We start from the raw sequence: 17,797 nt of genomic DNA, 5'->3' as shown, positions 1-17,797 counted from the left end.
ATTCCTAGTACAAGGAGCTTTTCCTCAAACGCATTTATTATTATTTCTTTTTGCTTAATTAGTGCCGTTTCCGTGGACCTTTGTTTTCTGAAATCAAACTGACTGTCTGATAGAACTGAATGTTTGGCTAGAAAAGTATTGATTCTCACATAAATAATCTTTTCCAGATCTTTGGATAATATCGGAAGAATGGAAATAGGCCTGTAGTTAGCCATATCTGAGGTAGCACCACCTTTGTGAATGACAGCCACTTTTGCTACCTGCATTTCTTTTGGAAACACGCCAGATTCTATAGCTAGATTATAGATATGCATTAGTATTGGAGCTAGTATGTCAACTACAAATTTGAAGGGTTTGATCTGAAAGCCATCTTTATCTTCAGCTCTGCTATTTCTTAGATTTCTAAACACTGTCACTGTTTCACCTTCATCAGTGGGATACATGAACAGGGATTCAGGAATGCATGGTGTATTATACGCGTAACCCACAGGTGTGTCAGAGGGACAGCATAATGTTTTGGTAATGTTAACAAAGTAATTATTACATTCATTACACAGTTCCTCCCCACCTCTTGGTGTACCATCCTTCATTATTGTCGTAATAGTTGTTTTTGAGGTGCGATTTCGTAATTTGTTCAGTTGGTCACAATGGTTGTGAACACTTCTATTGGACCCCACTGAAAATGCATTACTAAAATAGCTTAGCTTAGCAGTTCGCAATTCTCTATTCAGCTGGTTTCGGTATTTCTTATATTTCTCAAGCTTGCAAGGCTCCCGTGATTTCATGAATTGCGCAAACATTTTCTCTTTGGTCCTTATTTTGCGCAGCAGTTCTTGCATAACCCACGGTTTCTTTGGATTGCGTTTGCACGGACGGACTAGTGGAAAACATTTATCATAGACAGTTTTAACTTTGAACAAAAAAGCATTATATGCGTCATTCACGTCTTTTAAAGACAGCACATCGTCCCAACTAGTTTCATATAACATCGAACGAAAACGGACAAGTGTGCTGCATGCAGAGCTGCTACAACTAACATATCCAAATTTTCTTTTTTTTCCCCGCACCATTACCGAGTGGAATCAGCTACCACCATCATCAGCAGTTGACACTGATGCTTTAGAACAGGCCGTTCATTGAATTGCTTTTGTTTCATGACTTGCCTTGTACAAATTTGTTTTGTGCTTATTGTGCCCCTCCTGACAGGGCCCTTCACTGGAACTGCAGTATGCTCTAAATAAATAAATAAATAAATTGCAGAGAAAGTGTTTCAAATATGCAATGCTTCTGTCCTGGCAAGAGTTTATTCTCTAGGCAAGCTTGAGATAAACTACGGTTCAGTGCTGACTTAGGAACCCTTATGCAAAGTTAGCAGTAAGTGTACCAAAAGTACAAGGCATTTAATTCCCCGGAGTAATTGGAATACGTGAGAGATATTGGTGAGGACAACAGCCCTATACCTGGCTTGAAAAATGATGATATTTCGTTTTTATTCATTATTCATTTTGTTCATTTATGTTTTATTAATTTGTGTCTGGAACTCACTACTAACAATCATCAAATCATCGAGTACAGAAGCATCATTCCATAAAAACTTGAAAAAGTGTGTCCTTTTTAAATACCTTCATTTGCCATGCCAATGAACCCTGTGTTTATTGTGTACGGCTTTTATTGCTTGAGTGCTTTTATATCGTATTGTGTTCTCTTTTTGCGGTGCTCCTTAATATGTTTGTAAAATTGAGCATGCTTAATAAAATGTTTTGTTATGATTGTTTATTCCCACTGCACCTTTTTCCGGTATGCAGTTGCTATCTACCATATTTTATCATGCGTCATATACGAGGTGCCCCAGCTAAAAGTATCCAAGCTTTTAAGAAACACAGAATGTCCTAGCTGCGTGAGACCAACTGAGGGTAGTTCAGAGTCATGTGACCTAGTCATACCTCGGCACCATGGGGGGTGTCTCAATAACATTCGCACTCACAGCCACTCACCCTCACATCCACTCACTCGTACTCACACTCATGTGCACTCACACTCGTAACCAATCACTCGCATTCACACTCATGTCAACTCACACTCGTAACCACTCGCATTCTCAACCACTCACTCACACTCGTACTCATGTCTACTCACGCTCTTAACCACTCGCACTCACGACTTACTCTCACACTCATGACCACTTGCATTCACAACGATCACTCACTAGCAATCACAACTTCTCACTCACACTCACGTCCACTCATTCGCACTCACACCCATCACCACCCACACTCACTCGCACTCGCGTCCACTCACACGCACGACCACTCACTCACATGTGAGCTGATATGAGTGCACTCAAGAGTGAGTGTGCCGACCTATGGACCTAGTCTGCAGTTTTTTTTTCGTGCTTCAAAGTTAATTAATTAGTTCAGCATAATTAGCTAACTTTTTCATTATTGAATTGAGGAACAAAGTGTCAATGTAGAAGTTGTAAATTGTCTAAAAAAATCGCTAGCAGCGCTGTTTCCATCAAGGCACGATTTACACCAAAAGAGTCATTATGCATTGGAGAAAAGGAGCAAGCACATAAGCCAAGCATGGAAAGCTGGTCTCTAGATGAGAGAAGCTTGCACTTTCAGATCATCTATGCTTAGGAACTACCAACAAAATCACAGACTGCAGAAAATATGTGGCTGCCACATCCATCTCAGATTACACACAGAGCAGTGGGTGCAATATTACTAACGCCTACTGTTTGCACTCGGAACCGTTTAACACTAGTACTTTGTGTGGACGTATCATCATTCCTGTGTCCAATATAAGATAAGACAACAGGTATATGCCATCATGAAACTGTTTGCAACAATGTCTAAAGGAAATGATCTTACAGCCCAATGCACTGTTCTAGGTTACCTGACTCCAGCTCCCTTAATTATTTCAGTTTTGCGACAACGTCATCCGTAACTGCAGCTTTCATGAGAGGTGTGAGATAGATATGAGTTTGACGATTCAGCAATTTGAAAAAATTGTGCCACAACCTAAGACGAAGAATATGGGCACAATGAGTACGGGCTGTCACGACAATTTTTGCAGTAAACCACGAAAATATACGCTCAAAACCTAGATCATACAAACACCACTCCGCCGTGGACTTTACACGAAACCCGCTAAGAGAAAAGACTCAAAAAAGCGACAGTTACACAGTCAAATCACCGACAATCAAAACAAGTGCCACCAATGCTGGCTTGAAAGGCCAGGAATCTCACTCTACCGCTGAACCACTCACCGATAATTTTCGCACATATGCAGGCCAGGCAAACGTTGCTACAATACACTTGGGCCAGGAAAGACGCGGCGCTGCATTTCTGCATTCACTAGAGAGCCTACATGTAAAAAGACGGTGGCGCGCAACATGTAGGCTCCCTAGCATTCACCCAGCGGGGCGTCTGTTTGGGCGTCATGGCAACAGCAGACAACACCTTGGCAACATTGATTTTGTCGGGAACGGGCGTGAGCAACACTGAACTTGGCTGCAGCGTCTGTTTTGGCAACATTGCACTTGTCGGGAACGGGCGTGGCCAACATTGGGCTTGTCTGTAGCGGCTAGCAAACGGAAACACGCGGCCGGGCGCGGGCTGGCGTTGGCTGTGGAGGTAGTGGAGAAGAAAAATGAAAGTTGGTTTTGAGGAAAGTAAATTAGGCAGTAACGGACGCCCGAACCGCTATGTAAGGAAAGGGATAAATAAGGAGTGAAAGAAGAAAGAGGTGCCGTAGTGGAGGTCTCGGGAATTATTTCGACCACCTGTGCAATTTCGCGCCATCTCAACGTGCTTGATGTAATCAACGCCAGAGTGATGGGTCACGGCAACTTCTGTTGTGCTTTGGGTTGCTCGAATTCTTCATCTGTGACAACGGGCGTGATCTACCACAGGTTTCCTAGCAATCAGAACCTTCGCGACAAGTGGGTGAGAGCTGTCCGCCGTGTGTACTGGTCTCCGAGTAAGCATACCCGCTTGTGCTCGGAACATTTCGCGCCAGATTGCTATGAAGACAGCGTGTACCTCAGAGAGAGCTTTGGACTCGCTAAGGCTTCGTTCAATCGGCACTTGAAGGCAGCTTCTGTGCCAACTTTATTCGAGTACAACCGCCCATCGCAACGGCCAGCTGAACGAAGCGCGGTCGTCAAGAGGAAGCGGACCAGGGTAAGCTAAAAACAGCTCGAATTCATTTTTAATTCAATCAGTAATGGCCACCCGCAGCAGCACACCGCGGGCAATTATATGTTGGATGCCGCCCGCTGATATCTGTGCGGGCTACCGTGAGAAGCCGAAAAAATGCAGTAGCGGAACCGCTGCGTAGCGTCTGCTAATCGCGCATAATTAAATTGATTACCATGGCTGCGTGAACTTTGTGCCTAAGCGTTATTTTTGTTTACTTTGCGCAGTTTAAGAAAAAAGCTAGATGCACATCCCTTGGTTTTGTTTGGTATTGTACCGTATTGTGCGTTTTTATCGTAAAGACTCAAAATTTTTCTTACCTCAACCGCTAGCTCGTTTGCGGTGAAACTGCACGCAAAGCCTGGGTATTATGATAACTTTCGTATTGTAGCAAGTTTTACAACGGTACTTGCTTAGTTGAGCCGTGCATTATGCAAAAGCGTAGTCGTCTGCGTCGAGATCGGCGTACCGAAACCCAAAACACCGAGTTTTTGCCAAGACCTACTGAAGTATATACAGACCTGCACATTTGGCACTGCTCCAGCGCGCATGTTCTAGTTCATGCCTTTTGCCGCTAGGAAAAGGCACCTACGGGAAGCGTGGCGCTACATTATACCTGTTGAAGAAGATGGCCTCCTCCATCATTTTGTTTCAAACAAGGCAGTTTCGTCGTTTGTCCACGTAATCATTACATCTATTTATCTATGCTAGGCACGGTGGTACTGACGAAAAGAAAGCGGATAAAAAGAAAGACGTTTTTTATACTCATCCAGAGCGAAAAAAGTAGTTATTGTGGATATTTTTATCGTTGATGTTAAGATAGCAGAAGAAGACGAAACAAATGTATTAAATATCTTGCTCAAATTGGCAAACGATGATGATGATGACAGCAGACGAACAGGTCAACCGAGTGCCCTCAACGGCCAATAAGCTAACGAAAGTTGGCGCACGCTGCTCCATAGGACCCCGCCATATGTGCAGGTCTGTAGTTCAGTAGGTCTTGGTTTTTGCTGGATGGATGGATGGAACGAGGAGGTGGCAGTTGCCACCATGCTCAGCTTTTCTTTCTTTATTATTTTTTTGTTTACTGTGTTGGCAATTCTCATTAAGAATCGTCACCATCTTTACCTACAGTTTCCTACAATTCTAACCTTATGCCACATCTCTGCTTTTCAGCCACCAATTCTCCAATTGCTTTTTGCTGACTTCCACTGCAGATTTATTTACATGACCATTGTTATCTTTAAACCCTAGGGCCTCAGGAAGAGTGACTGCGCCTGCATCGACATCCGGATGGATACCATCACATTTGATTATGAGGTGTTCAGTTGTTTCCACAGATCTACCACACACTGCACGTGTCATCTTCGTTAAATTTCTTTTTGTAGCTGCGCGTTCTAATACCCGTGCCACACGGACAGATTTAATGCCATTAAGTGCTTACTGCCTTAAGTTTTAATGGCATTCGTGCGGTGCCACACGCATAAATTTAATGGCATTAGCCTTACTGCCATTCGCGACCTACTGAGTTCGCCACAACTCATTCGCCCGTGCAATGTGTACTCTCGTTCCCATTCCACACACAGAAAAGCATGCAGCTTTGTCAGTTACAACTGCCTAGCCCACTATAAAATGGTTAATTCTTAACTTTCAGCCAGATGAGGCACCTAAACCGCATTTTCGATGCGAAGAGCGCCATTTTAACCAGCCTTATTGACTGGTGCTCTCGACTTATGTGCTGACATGCGAGTTTATGGCTACTTTTTCGACTTGTAAAGCAGGAACAGCCATATTTTCTGGAAAATCGTTTTTACATTACATTTGAACACCATTTCCGATATATTCTGCTCATTAGGAATGTTTATATTAAGATGAAACTTTTGACTACCTTGCAAGCGTTATCGCCATCGTCACTTTCGATACTGGCATTAAAAGTGGACGTGTAGCACCAACTCCGAAAATAATGGCATTAACAAACTTAAGGCCTTAAGCATTTACTGCCATTTCTTGTGCGCGTGTGGCACGGGTATAAGACACCCTGACCTAGCTTCAAAAAGTAGGGCACTGCCTCTTGAGTTATCATAGAAAAATTCTTTCCTGATCTGCCTTTTCCAGTATCGATATAGTTCTACACTATGTTTCTTTTCCATTGAATTCATCCAATTTTTAACTTCAGCATTTTTAACCTGAAGGGCGGCAGTAGCGCCATCTGTCTTCTGCGGTGGAAAGCGCCACAAGGCGCCAAGGCGAGAGTTGCAAGGAGCGCGAGCCCTTTGAATACGCCGTTCCGGCCTTTTCGTCTGTCCAATGACTTTATCCAATTCAGCTTATATCGTCTGCTTTCGTGGCTCTCCTAAAGCGTCGGAGGACGATGTCGCGAAGCCCTGAGCTGTGTTTCTCTTGTTTAATTTCGTTGTGGAAGACAGATGGCGCTACTGCCGCCCTTCAGCAAAAACCTGGTGTTTTGGGTTTCGGTACGCCGATCTCGACGCAGACGACTATGCTTTTGCATCATGCACGGCTCAACTAAGTAAGTACCGTTGTAAAACTTGCTACGATACAAAAGTTACCATAATACGCAAGCTCTTTGTGCAGTTTCACCGCAAACGAGCTAGCGGTTGAGGTAAGAAAAATTTTGAAAGTCTACGATAAAAACGCACAATGCGGTATGTATCGTGTGTTGCGGAAATAAACGCACGCTGTAAAATGCTTCTCTCAGCTAAACGGGCGCATTGTTTGAGCTCAGATTTCGCACAGAAATGGCATTTGGTCGGCAGAATTGTTTTATACCGCATTTGCTTGGGGCACTTGCCTGATTCGAACAGAATAGGTCGGATATTCACATCGTCCGCGGCAACGACGAAGGAAATTAAGCCGCTGTGTCAGCATTTGCACTGGTGGCACCATCTCGTTCGTTGGTCGTGAAGATTCAGCAAAGGAGGGGGATTCGGGAGGTTTGAAGACGTGCTTTCAACTGGTTTTTTAATGGTCACAGAAAACTTAGCTTGGCCAAACTAAGTTTTCAGCAAGTTAGGTTTTCTATGACCATTAAAAGAACAGTTGAAAAGAGCGTCTTCAAACCTCCCGAACCTCTCTTCTTTGCTGAATCTTCACGACCAACAAACGAGATGGCGCCACCGGTGCGATCGCTGACGGAACGGCGTGATTTCCTTTGCTGTCGCCGCAGACGATGCGAATATGCGACTTTTTTTAATCGATTCAGGCAAGCAATCCAAACAGATGTAGGATGAAACAATTCTGTCGACAAAATGCCACTTGTGTGCGAAATTTCAGCTCGAACAATGCGCCCGTTCAGCTGGGAGAAGCATTCTACCGTGTGCGTTTATTTGCACAACACGCGATACATGCATACAGGCTTATTTCGCAGATTGTTAGCATCCTCTCTCTACTTTCCATTTCTGCACAGTTGGTCCAGGAGGCTCTGGAAGAAGCGCAGCGACGTGGTCAGGTTGCAAGCTGCAGCAGAAACATTGACCCCACCTACCACGACGGTACTGACACGTATGGTGCAGGCGATGTAGAGGCATCGGGTGTAAATGCCAGATCGCATCAAAGACGTGACTTTGGTGTGCAAGCATGCTACAGGCCAAACAAGACGAAAGCTGTGCAAGTATGCTACAGGCCATACAAGTCAAGAGCTGTGCAAACACGCCGTGCAACCGCGTCTGTTGGTGAGTTCAATGCTGCAGCAAGCAATGGAAATTGTGGAAGTCATTTTTGCTAGAACAGCGTTTTTTTATTTCTATACAGGGATTCAGGTGGATGCAGCTAATTTTCAAAACGCTGCTCTGCAGACAGAGCACCCATTGCATTCTGATGCTGCAGAGGTATTTAGAGAGTCTAGGCTGCTGATCTCATCTCCATGACCAAGCACTGAGGCCCCAGCTTTTGACAATTTCATGTATGTTGCTTGTGCTGAACTGTAAAACATGGATGATTTCTCTTCACTTCATTAGAGTGTTATGACATGTTTCTTGCAACATTTCTTTACAGGACTGATTACCTGAGTGATCCCAGCGACTCTGATGGATCAGATGATGATGTGTAAGGACTATGATATTTACACATTGCCATTTCCTTCGTTACTCAAATTACTGAGGTGTGCAGACTGTAGACATGTACATAACCAATGACCAAGTTTGGTTTTATCCACTTGTTTAGCTTACATTAAAATGGTGTCCAATATTATTACAAATTTGATGTGAATAACACACAGGTAGCACCCCACTTTTGAAAAGTGCTTGACTGCTGTTAGTAGTGCTGGGCAATCAAGCCTGTTTTACTGGACATGTCTAATTTTTTAGTTTGGTTTTTCTTCACCTGCACAATATAAGAAAAATGTCATATCAAACCCAAGCAACCACTGATATCCTTCGGACGGCCGACAGAGGTCTGTTTCAGATGTTCTGTACGTCCGCTGAACATCCGCAAACAGCCGGTAGACGTCCGTAGGCCGTCCTAAAGGTGGCCAAAGGTATACGGTTCCCCCACCGACGGACGTCCAGTTGAGTACGTCCATTGGCGGATCTTTCTCGAATATTCGCATATATGGTGCATGCATGCTTTTTTCACACCACACGATGCAATAAAACCAAAAACAATTTGATGCATAGCACGCAATATTTATTGTGGTTGATACGTCAGCAGAGCAATGGGTTATATTCGGAAAATTTCTTAAATGTGACTCTTCAAATGTGGCAAGCTTGGGACACACATCCGTAATCTTCCCACCCACCGGATTTCTGAAATAAAAAAACGCGGCAAACATCAGTCATGTGAAACAAATGGCACAATGCAGCAGCCCAAGTAAAAACATTGGAACCAATTGCTGCAAGTATAACAGACAATGCACTTTAACAAACACCTCATTAAGTATAAGGCAATAACAGCTCTCACTTTTCCCCACCATCTTTGACATTATATCTGTTCTTTATTTATTCTCATGGGCCTTAGGGCACTAACCTGCGCTGCACTGTACGCGACTGTGCACAGAAAGCCGCAAAGCTTCCGTTGCGAACCACTGCGAACTACACGTGCTTCCTATGGTCTGCCTTTCGCGCGTTGTCACTTTATATACGCATAGTGAACCTAGCGATGCCTTAAAAATTAACAAGATGCGAAAATACTCCGTCCCGCAACTTTGAAGAGGATTGGGAATTAGCCGCGCGAGTTGAGGGCTCCCGCGGCTGTGTGATGTAGGCTCCCGAAAGTGTGAGAACAGCACACACTTGGGGAAGCCATCTCCTCGCGCTTACTGCTCCCACTGGCCTGTGAACGAATGTTATATGAGCATGCTGCATTGTCCTAGAAGCAAGTTCCAAGAAGTGTACTGGATACATACCTTCGTAGGCAATCACATGTGCACTAAGCCTTCTTTAAACCAAGGTTGACGCAGTACGGGATTCCGGTGTTCCAGAAGAGCTTCAGGCGCTTCCCGTATCTTTCGAATTGCTTAAGTTACATACTACTTACGTCCACAGACCGAACAAAGCCACACATTATAATAACAGAGCTATAAAGCTCTGCGCGACAACACTACGCGACAAATTAACAACAGCGCTACGGAGCCGTACTGATGGATTGGATTGGACTGACTGCGAACTGACATCTATGATGATGGTGATAGCAGAATGCACGGGAGTTTTGATACTTACGAATGGTTTTAATGGCAAGTTTAACTAGCAAAATGGTGGACATGTCGCACAACTCCACTAATTTGGAGAAGTTTTATAAATAAAAAACTAGTCATTGAGTTCTTGCAAAATTCTGCAACACCTGCTTCTCCTCTTAGATAAATTTAGCTCGTTGGCGGCTCTTGCACTGCAGGAAGGAGTGGAATCGCATCAATTTACAAACATCTTCGTGTCAAACCCTCCAACTGATGCAAATAAAACAGTATACATACACGAAAGACGCGAATTTTCTGTGAAATAAAAAACGTCCATACTCATGGCCTGAGAAAATACTCGGCCTTACATCCTTCGGACGTACACATCGTCTCTCATGCGGATATACAAAAGTAAACACTGTCCGTACGTCCGGCGTATGTACGAATATGGATATCTGAAATCGGATTGTGTTAGTACGTCCGATGGACGTCCGATCTCGGCAAAGGACGTTCGGATCTAGCTCGTATGTCCGACGGATATCTGTGGTTGCTTGGGAAGATAACATGGACTGGCAGACAGGAATACTGTGGTGCAGATTGTGTGGCGTGAGTGTGAAATACGCTAGCATGACTTGAACAGCATGTCGTTAGCTATGCGTATAGCTCATTTTACAGACCTTGGCTTTTGCTGTCATAATGAATGTGTCCTTTATATCATGGTAACACTCCCAGAGTGCATTGTACACCATGCATACCTAAATAGAAAAAAAAGATGCAAGCAGATTATAACTTTCTAGTCTGCATTTTGGAGTAATGAACTTCCTTAATTGCAGTGACTGCACCAGCGCATCCTCATATGTTTGTGATGACACAGTAGCAGATGACAGTGATTCTAAGTAAGTGTACTGCATTTTTCAGGCTTTTTTTCATCAAGCCTCCAGCTCTGTTGCTATTCATCATAAAATCTGTCTCTCAATGAAGTCGTCCTGTTGAAAGGTGCAAATAAAAAAAAGTAATAAATGTGTTTACAAATATTTATGCAGGGTACTTCCAGCAGATGTGTTGCCAGGAGACAAAGCCGCTGAAAGAAAGTACATTGTTTCATTCCAGTCTAGAAGAACTTCTGAAAATCTGCCGCATATGTGGAGCTGCATCAATGTTGACATCGCATCAGCAGGGACAGTGATTTCTGCGACAATCACCTGTGTGAATGCGCACAAGGCAAAGTGGCAGAGCCAGCCGATGGTCAGCAGTAAACCTTTGGGCAACGTCCTCTTCTGTTCGGCCATTTTATTTTCTGGTAGCAACCCTACAAAAGTAATCCGGATGATGTCAATTATGGGTGTCCAGGCTTTATAGAAGACGCAGTACTTTCAGTTTCAACACTGTTACCTCCTACCTGCTGTGGAGAAGGTTTGTGTTACCATTGGTAGTTGTGATCTCTAATGCTGCAGTTTAAATCGAATTGTTGTGCACATAATTCACACTAACATCTATTCAGCTACTTAAAAGCATACACGCATGAACCACAGGATTTTCATAGAGCAAAAGCAGGATACAACTTCCTAAAATAATAAAGGAACTTTCCATTAAAATGAAAGTAAGAGGAAGTCTTGAAAGACAGAATAAAGTACATGTTTCTAGGATAATTGTGAGATGTTACCGTCCTCAAACTATCGAGTGGGTCCCCTCTGCTTGTGGCGAGAGTGAGAGCACAGCAAGAACACAGAAGGGACATTTTGTATACTGAACAAGGAAGCTGAATGCAAGGCACCACAAGGTTTCACAACAAGCTTTGACACACCTATAGAGAGTCAACGAGGTATGTCGCACGATAAGTACATGGAAAGCTCACTTAAGCTTCTTGCACACATTGGCACAACGTAAACTCGTGAAACAGTTTTCCGAGGTCACTCGCATCGAAGTGGTCCTCCCAAACAGGAACTCAAGTGCTCAGTTGAGGCCCTCTGACCGCATCCAATACGTCTCACCGCTTTCTTGAGCTGCCAACAGTGTCTGTCATGCCAACCTTTGGAGTCTAATTCTCAGCAACAACCAGTAATCACAGGTCTAAGGTCACCATATTCTTGGTCTCGGTCTCCACGGACGAGACTCATCATGATTGCCATGCCTTCCCCACATGATGTTGTTGTTGTAGCCTTTGACAGAAAGGCACATACCCCCCACCCTCCAATGTTCGATTTTCTTTCTCCTCTTCTCGATTATCCACACCATGCGCTCTTCCTCTTCACTGTTGTGATTTTACTGCTCCCTCTTCCTCGTTTTCGGTGGCTCAGTGGCTATGGTGCTCGGCTGCTGACCCAAAAGACGCGGGTTCGATCCCGGCCGCGGCGGCTAGAATTTCTTTGGAGGAGAAATTCTAGAGGCCCGTGTACTGTGCGATGTCAGTGCACGTTAAAGAACCCCAGGTGGTCGAAATTTCCGGAGCCCTCCACTACGGCGTCTCTCATAGCCTTAGTCGCTTTGGGACGTTAAACCCCATAAACCAAACCAACCAAACCATCTTCCTCGTTTTCAGGATCATCAATTTTGGCTATAACAAAAGGTGCACTAACATACAGCACCTGAAAAAAATGCAATCATACAAAACCATCAGTATAAAAATGTGGTCAAATTATCGTACATAACAAAGTTCCCTTCAATCATTCAGTGCATCCAGGCATTTTGCCACTGGAGAAGTATAAATACAATGGCCTATTCCTCAGTTTGCATGTGCTGGATATGTGAGAGCCTTAGCAGATTTGTCAGACTGGATTTAGTTAAAATCCATCGTTCATAGACTGATTGAATGATATCCTTCTTGGATTCTGGCAGAAATGCTGCAGAGGAGATCGTATCTAATTATGCTCTTTTTATGTTTATTACTGCACAATACATCAATTTACACTTTTTTGCCTTTTAAGTATGGACCTCTGAACAAGAAAGACTGATTAATAAAATCAAAGGTCAGCCACGCTGCTTATCTTGTGACGGCAGATGCGACACACCAGGCCATTCTGCAGACCTTGGGACATACATACTTATAGACACCACCCTCAACAAAGTCCTGCACTTCGAACTTGGCAAGGTAGAGCTTGTTTTTATATTTTGGTGCCATTTTTCAGATAGACTAGTGTCTTCGCCGGATGGTTTACTTTTATTAGGCTATGGTTGGTTTATCTATGCCAGTAATTGTGAATGCAGGAGACACATTGCTTTTCATCCGTTAGTTTACACACTGCATTCCTTGCACATTGAAAAGCAGTATAAATACAAGTTTTTTTATGAGCAGTGGGCTGGTCCCAACTTCTTTTAAAGCATTAAGAATGCTTTAAGCTTTGAATTTATTTTGATCCTTAAATTACAAAAGGAGACTCAATTCCCATACATAGCCGTATATCAAGGTTCTCAAAGCAGTATAGACTCCTAACTTTTTGGCGCACGTTTTCTTCCTTGTAATAGGTGTAAGGCCTTATTGTACATGGATTACCACATGGTATACCCCTTTGAGCGATAAATAATTTGTAATTGAATTTATTTTCGTGCTGTTTCGGTTCCAACAGTCGAACGATGGCTGTGACATCAAAGAGCGGTTATAGGTCATGTGATGCATGAAAAACTGCAATAATCGGTGCTTCTACATATGTTGTCATTCTGGCTCTTGAGGAATGCTGACTTCAGCACTGTAGTGAATTAATGCGATGAAGCAGCCATTATATTGCAGTTTTTCTTTGCCTCGCGTGACATATAACCTCTCGACACCACGGCCATCGTTCGGCTGTTGAAACTGAAACGGCATGACAGAAAAATTCGATTATAAATTATTTAGCTGTTGTAGCCGAATACCACATAGTGTTTCATGCGCACCATTATAGAGAAGAAAACGTGCCACCAAAATAACGTGTCTGTATACTCCTTTAAGTTTGTTCTCGTCTGAGAAGACCGAAGCAACCTACTGATCTACTCTGCAATGGCATAATAATCTTACTGGTAGATTTCTTGTGATGGCAGTTCTATTTAAAAACATTTGCATCAGGTCGTGGGTTCGGATCCCTCCGGCGGCATGTGGTTGTTTTTTCTTCTGCTTTTCTAATCAGTTAGGTTTAAGTGATAATATGTTCAGTAATAATCTAAATAGAACAACAGCACGAAATAAATGAATAAAATTAAAAAATCCCCTGTGCCGCTTGGTTTCTGTGGCTGTTGGCTTCTCTCATATTTCTAACGATCCCCTCATTCCCCTTTCCTTGTTTGCTTAATTGCTTAGCGAGGATCTCGGTTCTGGCAGCCTTGACGCCGTAGGAAGCATAAGAGGGTTCTCGCACAGCTTCCACCCTCGCCGTTCGATGACGTTCTACGTCACATCAGTGGTAACTCAGGACGTGCTACGTCCGCCGCTTAAGAACGTGGGTGGTGCTGATGAACACTCTCAAGGTTAGGTTATTTGTAAACATGAATACCCCCGAAAGCAGAAGATGAGACAGCCGTCGCCGTAGCTCAGCGGTAGAGCACCGGACGTGTAATTTGGAGGTCGTGGGTTCGGATCCCACCGGCGGCATGTGGTTGTTTTTTCCTCTGCTTTTCTAATCAATTAGGTTTAAGCGATAATATATCCATCACGTTCTCTTCTCCATCACGTTTCAGACCCTGTGTGCCCTACTGCCGACCTCGCGCCCTCCCTTGCGCCGACTATCCGACGTGTTGTTCAGGAGCAGGTCGCTGCAGTCCTGCCATCCAGCCCCCCGCCTCCTCCTGTCACAGCACCCCTCACCTATGCTGAAGCCGTCACCCGGACACCGGGCTCGCTTGCCTCCCCCACGTATCGCAGCAGCCCTGCCTATTATGCTCCACCCCAGTCCATGCCACTTCCCCCAGCCTCGTTTCCTCGCACACGACGACACCCCACGAACCCTTGGCGCACCGCCGATAATCGGCCCATCTGCTACGCTTGTGGGCTTCCAGGGCACGTCGCACGTCTCTGCCGTCAGCGCTTGCCTCGCTCTGGGGAGGCTGCGCATCCGTATGGATACGATCCCGAGCCGCCCTTGACCAATGGCTCTTCTGGCTCGTCTATGCCTCGCTCCCAGTATTCTACTCGCCGCTCGCCTTCCCCTCGCCGCCGTTCAATTTCCCCAATGCTTCGGCGACCGGAACCCATCCTCGAGGAAAACTAACTGCCGCAGTTCCGGAGGCAAGAACTGCGTCTTTTGCGAACTCGCCAAGTCCTCCGTTTCCTCCCGCCAACGTGATTCATGCGATTGTCGAAGGTGTCCCTGTTCTCGCGCTCGTTGACACGGGCGCTGCCGTGTCTGTGATTAGTGACTCTCTTCGCCGCAAAATTCGCAAGTTGACGACGCCCCTGTCTGACTTTTCGCTCCGTACGGCCAGCTCACAGCGCATCCACCCCATCGCAGCCTGCACGGTACGAGTTTCTGTCAACGACGTAGCTTATATCATCGAGTTTGTTGTGCTGAGTGCGTGCTCTCACGATGTCATTCTAGGATGGGACTTCCTCTCAACCCACCGTGCAGTGATTGATTGTGCTCGTGCTGAACTCGCGCTATCTTCGGTGTGTAACGTTTCCGTGTGCGACCTGCCAGTGCCCACCGCTAAACTTCTCGTAGCTGCCGACACCGCCATACCTCCCTTCTCTTCTGCCCTCGTCCCGCTCCTACCTGACTCCGCCTTCAGTAGCCCTGTTCTCTTCACACCCACCACAGCTGCCCAGGGTTGCCAGATTGGGCTATTAATAGCCAAATTGGGCTACTTGTTGTCCGAGTTGGCGTCAGAAATTTCGTTTTGGCTATGTGGCTACTTTTGGGCTACATCTTTTTCATGCGTGAAAATAAAAAGTTAAAGTAGTTATAATGTGCTCTGTTACAATTATACAGTGACAGAAAAAGAAATTGAGCGCGTCTGCTACAAAATGACAATTTGTAAACGCTGTGTTCGAGAAAACTTGTATTTCAGGCGGTCAAGGATCATGGCCTTTCGATTTCTTTTATAAAGAGTTGACACTACGTGAAAGTTGCCCCCGCGGAAACACTTCACGGCCTATAGATTCCACTTAATCCACGCCACCCGCGCGCGCGCCATTGAATATAGACTGTTACCGTCTGCACATGTGAGCGTTCTTCCATTGACGGTGCACCTCGGGTTGCCATGACAACCATGGTACCAGAATAGAGAGGAAACATTAAGATAACTGAAGTCTCCCTACGTGGTGCGAATGCGTAAGCATTAAATGCTACTATTTCGCTTCTGTTGCCTGGTTTCGTGATACTCACATGTTAACCGTTAACCATTGACGTGGCCTAGTGGTTTGGGCGTCCGCTTCGGCTGCGGTAGGTGGCTGTTTGGAAACCCACCGCCAGGCATGTTCTTTTCTTGTATTGTTCATTCTGGTTCTGCGGACACATTCTGCTCAAGATTCGCGCATGAGGCAAGTAAGGGTTTGGTTTATGTGGTTTAACGTCCCAAAGCAACTAAGGCTATGAGAGACGCCGTAGTGAAGGGCTCCCGGAAATTTCGACCACCTAGGGTTCTTCGACCACTTGGGGTTCTCTAGAATTTCTCCTCCAAAGAAATTCTGCCGCAGCGGCCGGGATCGAACCCGCGTCTTTTGGGTCAGCAGCCGAGCGCCATAACCACTGAGCCACCGCGGCGGCGAAAAAGCAGAATACTTTTCTTACTAACAATGGTTCAGTTCCGAACACAACTTCATTTTTTTCCGTATTATGCATTAATAAGGTCTTTTTCTGTTTCTTCCTATTCTCGTGCTGGACACAGCAAGCGTGCCACTCGCAAGAGCCTACGCTTTTTCTGCAGCCTCAAGCGGCACACGTGCAGCCCTCGAGATTCATTGCAAGCGACGCGAGAGCGCCGTGTCCGTTGCGTAATCTGCGTGCACTCATGCGGAGCCGTGGAGCCATCCTTCGGCGCGGCGCGGAACGCACTGTAACTAACGAAGGTGGCGGAAGTTAGTGGCATGAAATGGCATTAGATCCGTCGCTACGAGAACTTTCAGAATGGGCAAGTGGGCGATGTAGTACATCCGGAACTACAAAAAGAAATGGAAAAAGGAGGCGGAATTCAAGGGTAACTGTTTTTCTCATCATTGTGAAGGTGCTGTTAGACTGAAGATAAAATCGACATAGATTATCATCTAATGGCATATATCCTTGATTTATTCTGAGCTCATGCATATCGTAGAATGTAGCTTCAAGAAGGAACATGCTCGATGCTTTGAGGTGACGCTCTCAGTGAGAACCTTCCTCTTAAAGCATGCAATTGAAAGTGAGGCTGCGTAAGTATACAGTAAGGTATTTTCACTGTCGACGTGTCTAATCTGCGCGCGAACATTTAAAAGGTGAAATATTCCTAAACTATAGCTGCGATTGCGTTTTTTAGCGCCGCCGTTCTTTTCCGCGTGCAGACTGGCTGGCGTCACCTGCCTCAGGTGATATGGCCTACTGCCGCGCCTGCAAAGTGGAACTGCGGCCCCATCTTTAGGACCTGGTTAGCGCACCTGTTAGCCGCACTGGTTAGCGCGCATGACGGATGCGAAACGTAACAACGGAAAGAACACGCCGTGTGCACCCCCTCAGACATCATCTGCGGGAAAGAAATCTATATATAAATATTCTTGCCGAAAATTAATTCAATATGCTTAAGAAATGTCGTCAAAAAAGCAAATTTTTTTGGCTACTTTTGGGCTACGCAAAAATTTCGCTGTTGGCTACGTTTGGGCTACTAGGGAGGCCAATTTGGCTACCTGAGGTCGGAGCCATCTGGCAACCCTGCAGCTGCCACCCGCCGACACCACCTTCTGATTCCTTTCGCCGTTCTCACGATTTCCGATGGTCACTGTGCCATTTATGTCTCCAACCCTTTTGCTTGCCCGTCCTCACTCCTTCGCGGTGAATGCCTCGGTCGTGTCGAAGAACTGGACCCTGCTCTTGCCCAC

The 17,797-nt window shown here is 45.2% G+C and overlaps 1 protein-coding gene across 8 annotated transcripts; it reads left to right on the top strand.

Annotated features, from left to right (window-relative positions):
- The first annotated feature begins 3,064 nt into the window (after positions 1-3,064).
- LOC149337112 (THAP domain-containing protein 3-like) lies at positions 3,065-12,242 on the top strand. Of its 8 annotated transcripts, none has more exons than XR_016284358.1 (6): positions 3,071-4,187; positions 7,630-7,894; positions 7,974-8,124; positions 8,217-8,267; positions 10,665-10,727; positions 10,942-12,238. XR_016284358.1 is itself a non-coding variant. In XM_089553331.1 (5 exons), exons 2-5 carry the CDS (start codon positions 7,800-7,802, stop codon positions 11,015-11,017), a joined length of 285 nt encoding a protein of 94 aa, XP_089409457.1. In that variant the 5' UTR covers positions 3,065-4,187; positions 7,630-7,799; the 3' UTR covers positions 11,018-12,242. The 8 variants fall into 8 exon arrangements, 3 of the variants coding, with proteins under 3 accessions (XP_089409457.1, XP_089409456.1, XP_089409455.1); XR_016284357.1 differs by having other exon boundaries at positions 10,875-12,238; XM_089553331.1 differs by lacking the exon at positions 7,974-8,124 and having other exon boundaries at positions 3,065-4,187; positions 10,942-12,242.
- Positions 12,243-17,797: the final 5,555 nt, after the last annotated feature.

This window comes from Amblyomma mixtum, chromosome 7 (assembly GCF_055824585.1).
Source record: "Amblyomma mixtum isolate Tamu chromosome 7, ASM5582458v1, whole genome shotgun sequence".
NCBI classification, from domain to species: Eukaryota; Metazoa; Arthropoda; class Arachnida; order Ixodida; family Ixodidae; genus Amblyomma; species Amblyomma mixtum.
This window is presented reverse-complemented; position numbering and strand designations above follow the sequence as displayed.

What these genes read in the sequence shown, in the direction of transcription:
- LOC149337112 (XM_089553329.1), top strand. Translation starts at nt 3,840, where the DNA reads ATGGGTCACGGCAACTTCTGTTGTGCTTTGGGTTGCTCGAATTCTTCA. An exon ending in TCAAGAGGAAGCGGACCAGG is followed by an intron (nt 4,188 to 7,629) that starts GTAAGCTAAAAA and finishes ATTTCTGCACAG; the next exon opens with TTGGTCCAGGAGGCTCTGGA. An exon ending in CCGTGCAACCGCGTCTGTTG is followed by an intron (nt 7,895 to 7,973) that starts GTGAGTTCAATG and finishes ATTTCTATACAG; the next exon opens with GGATTCAGGTGGATGCAGCT.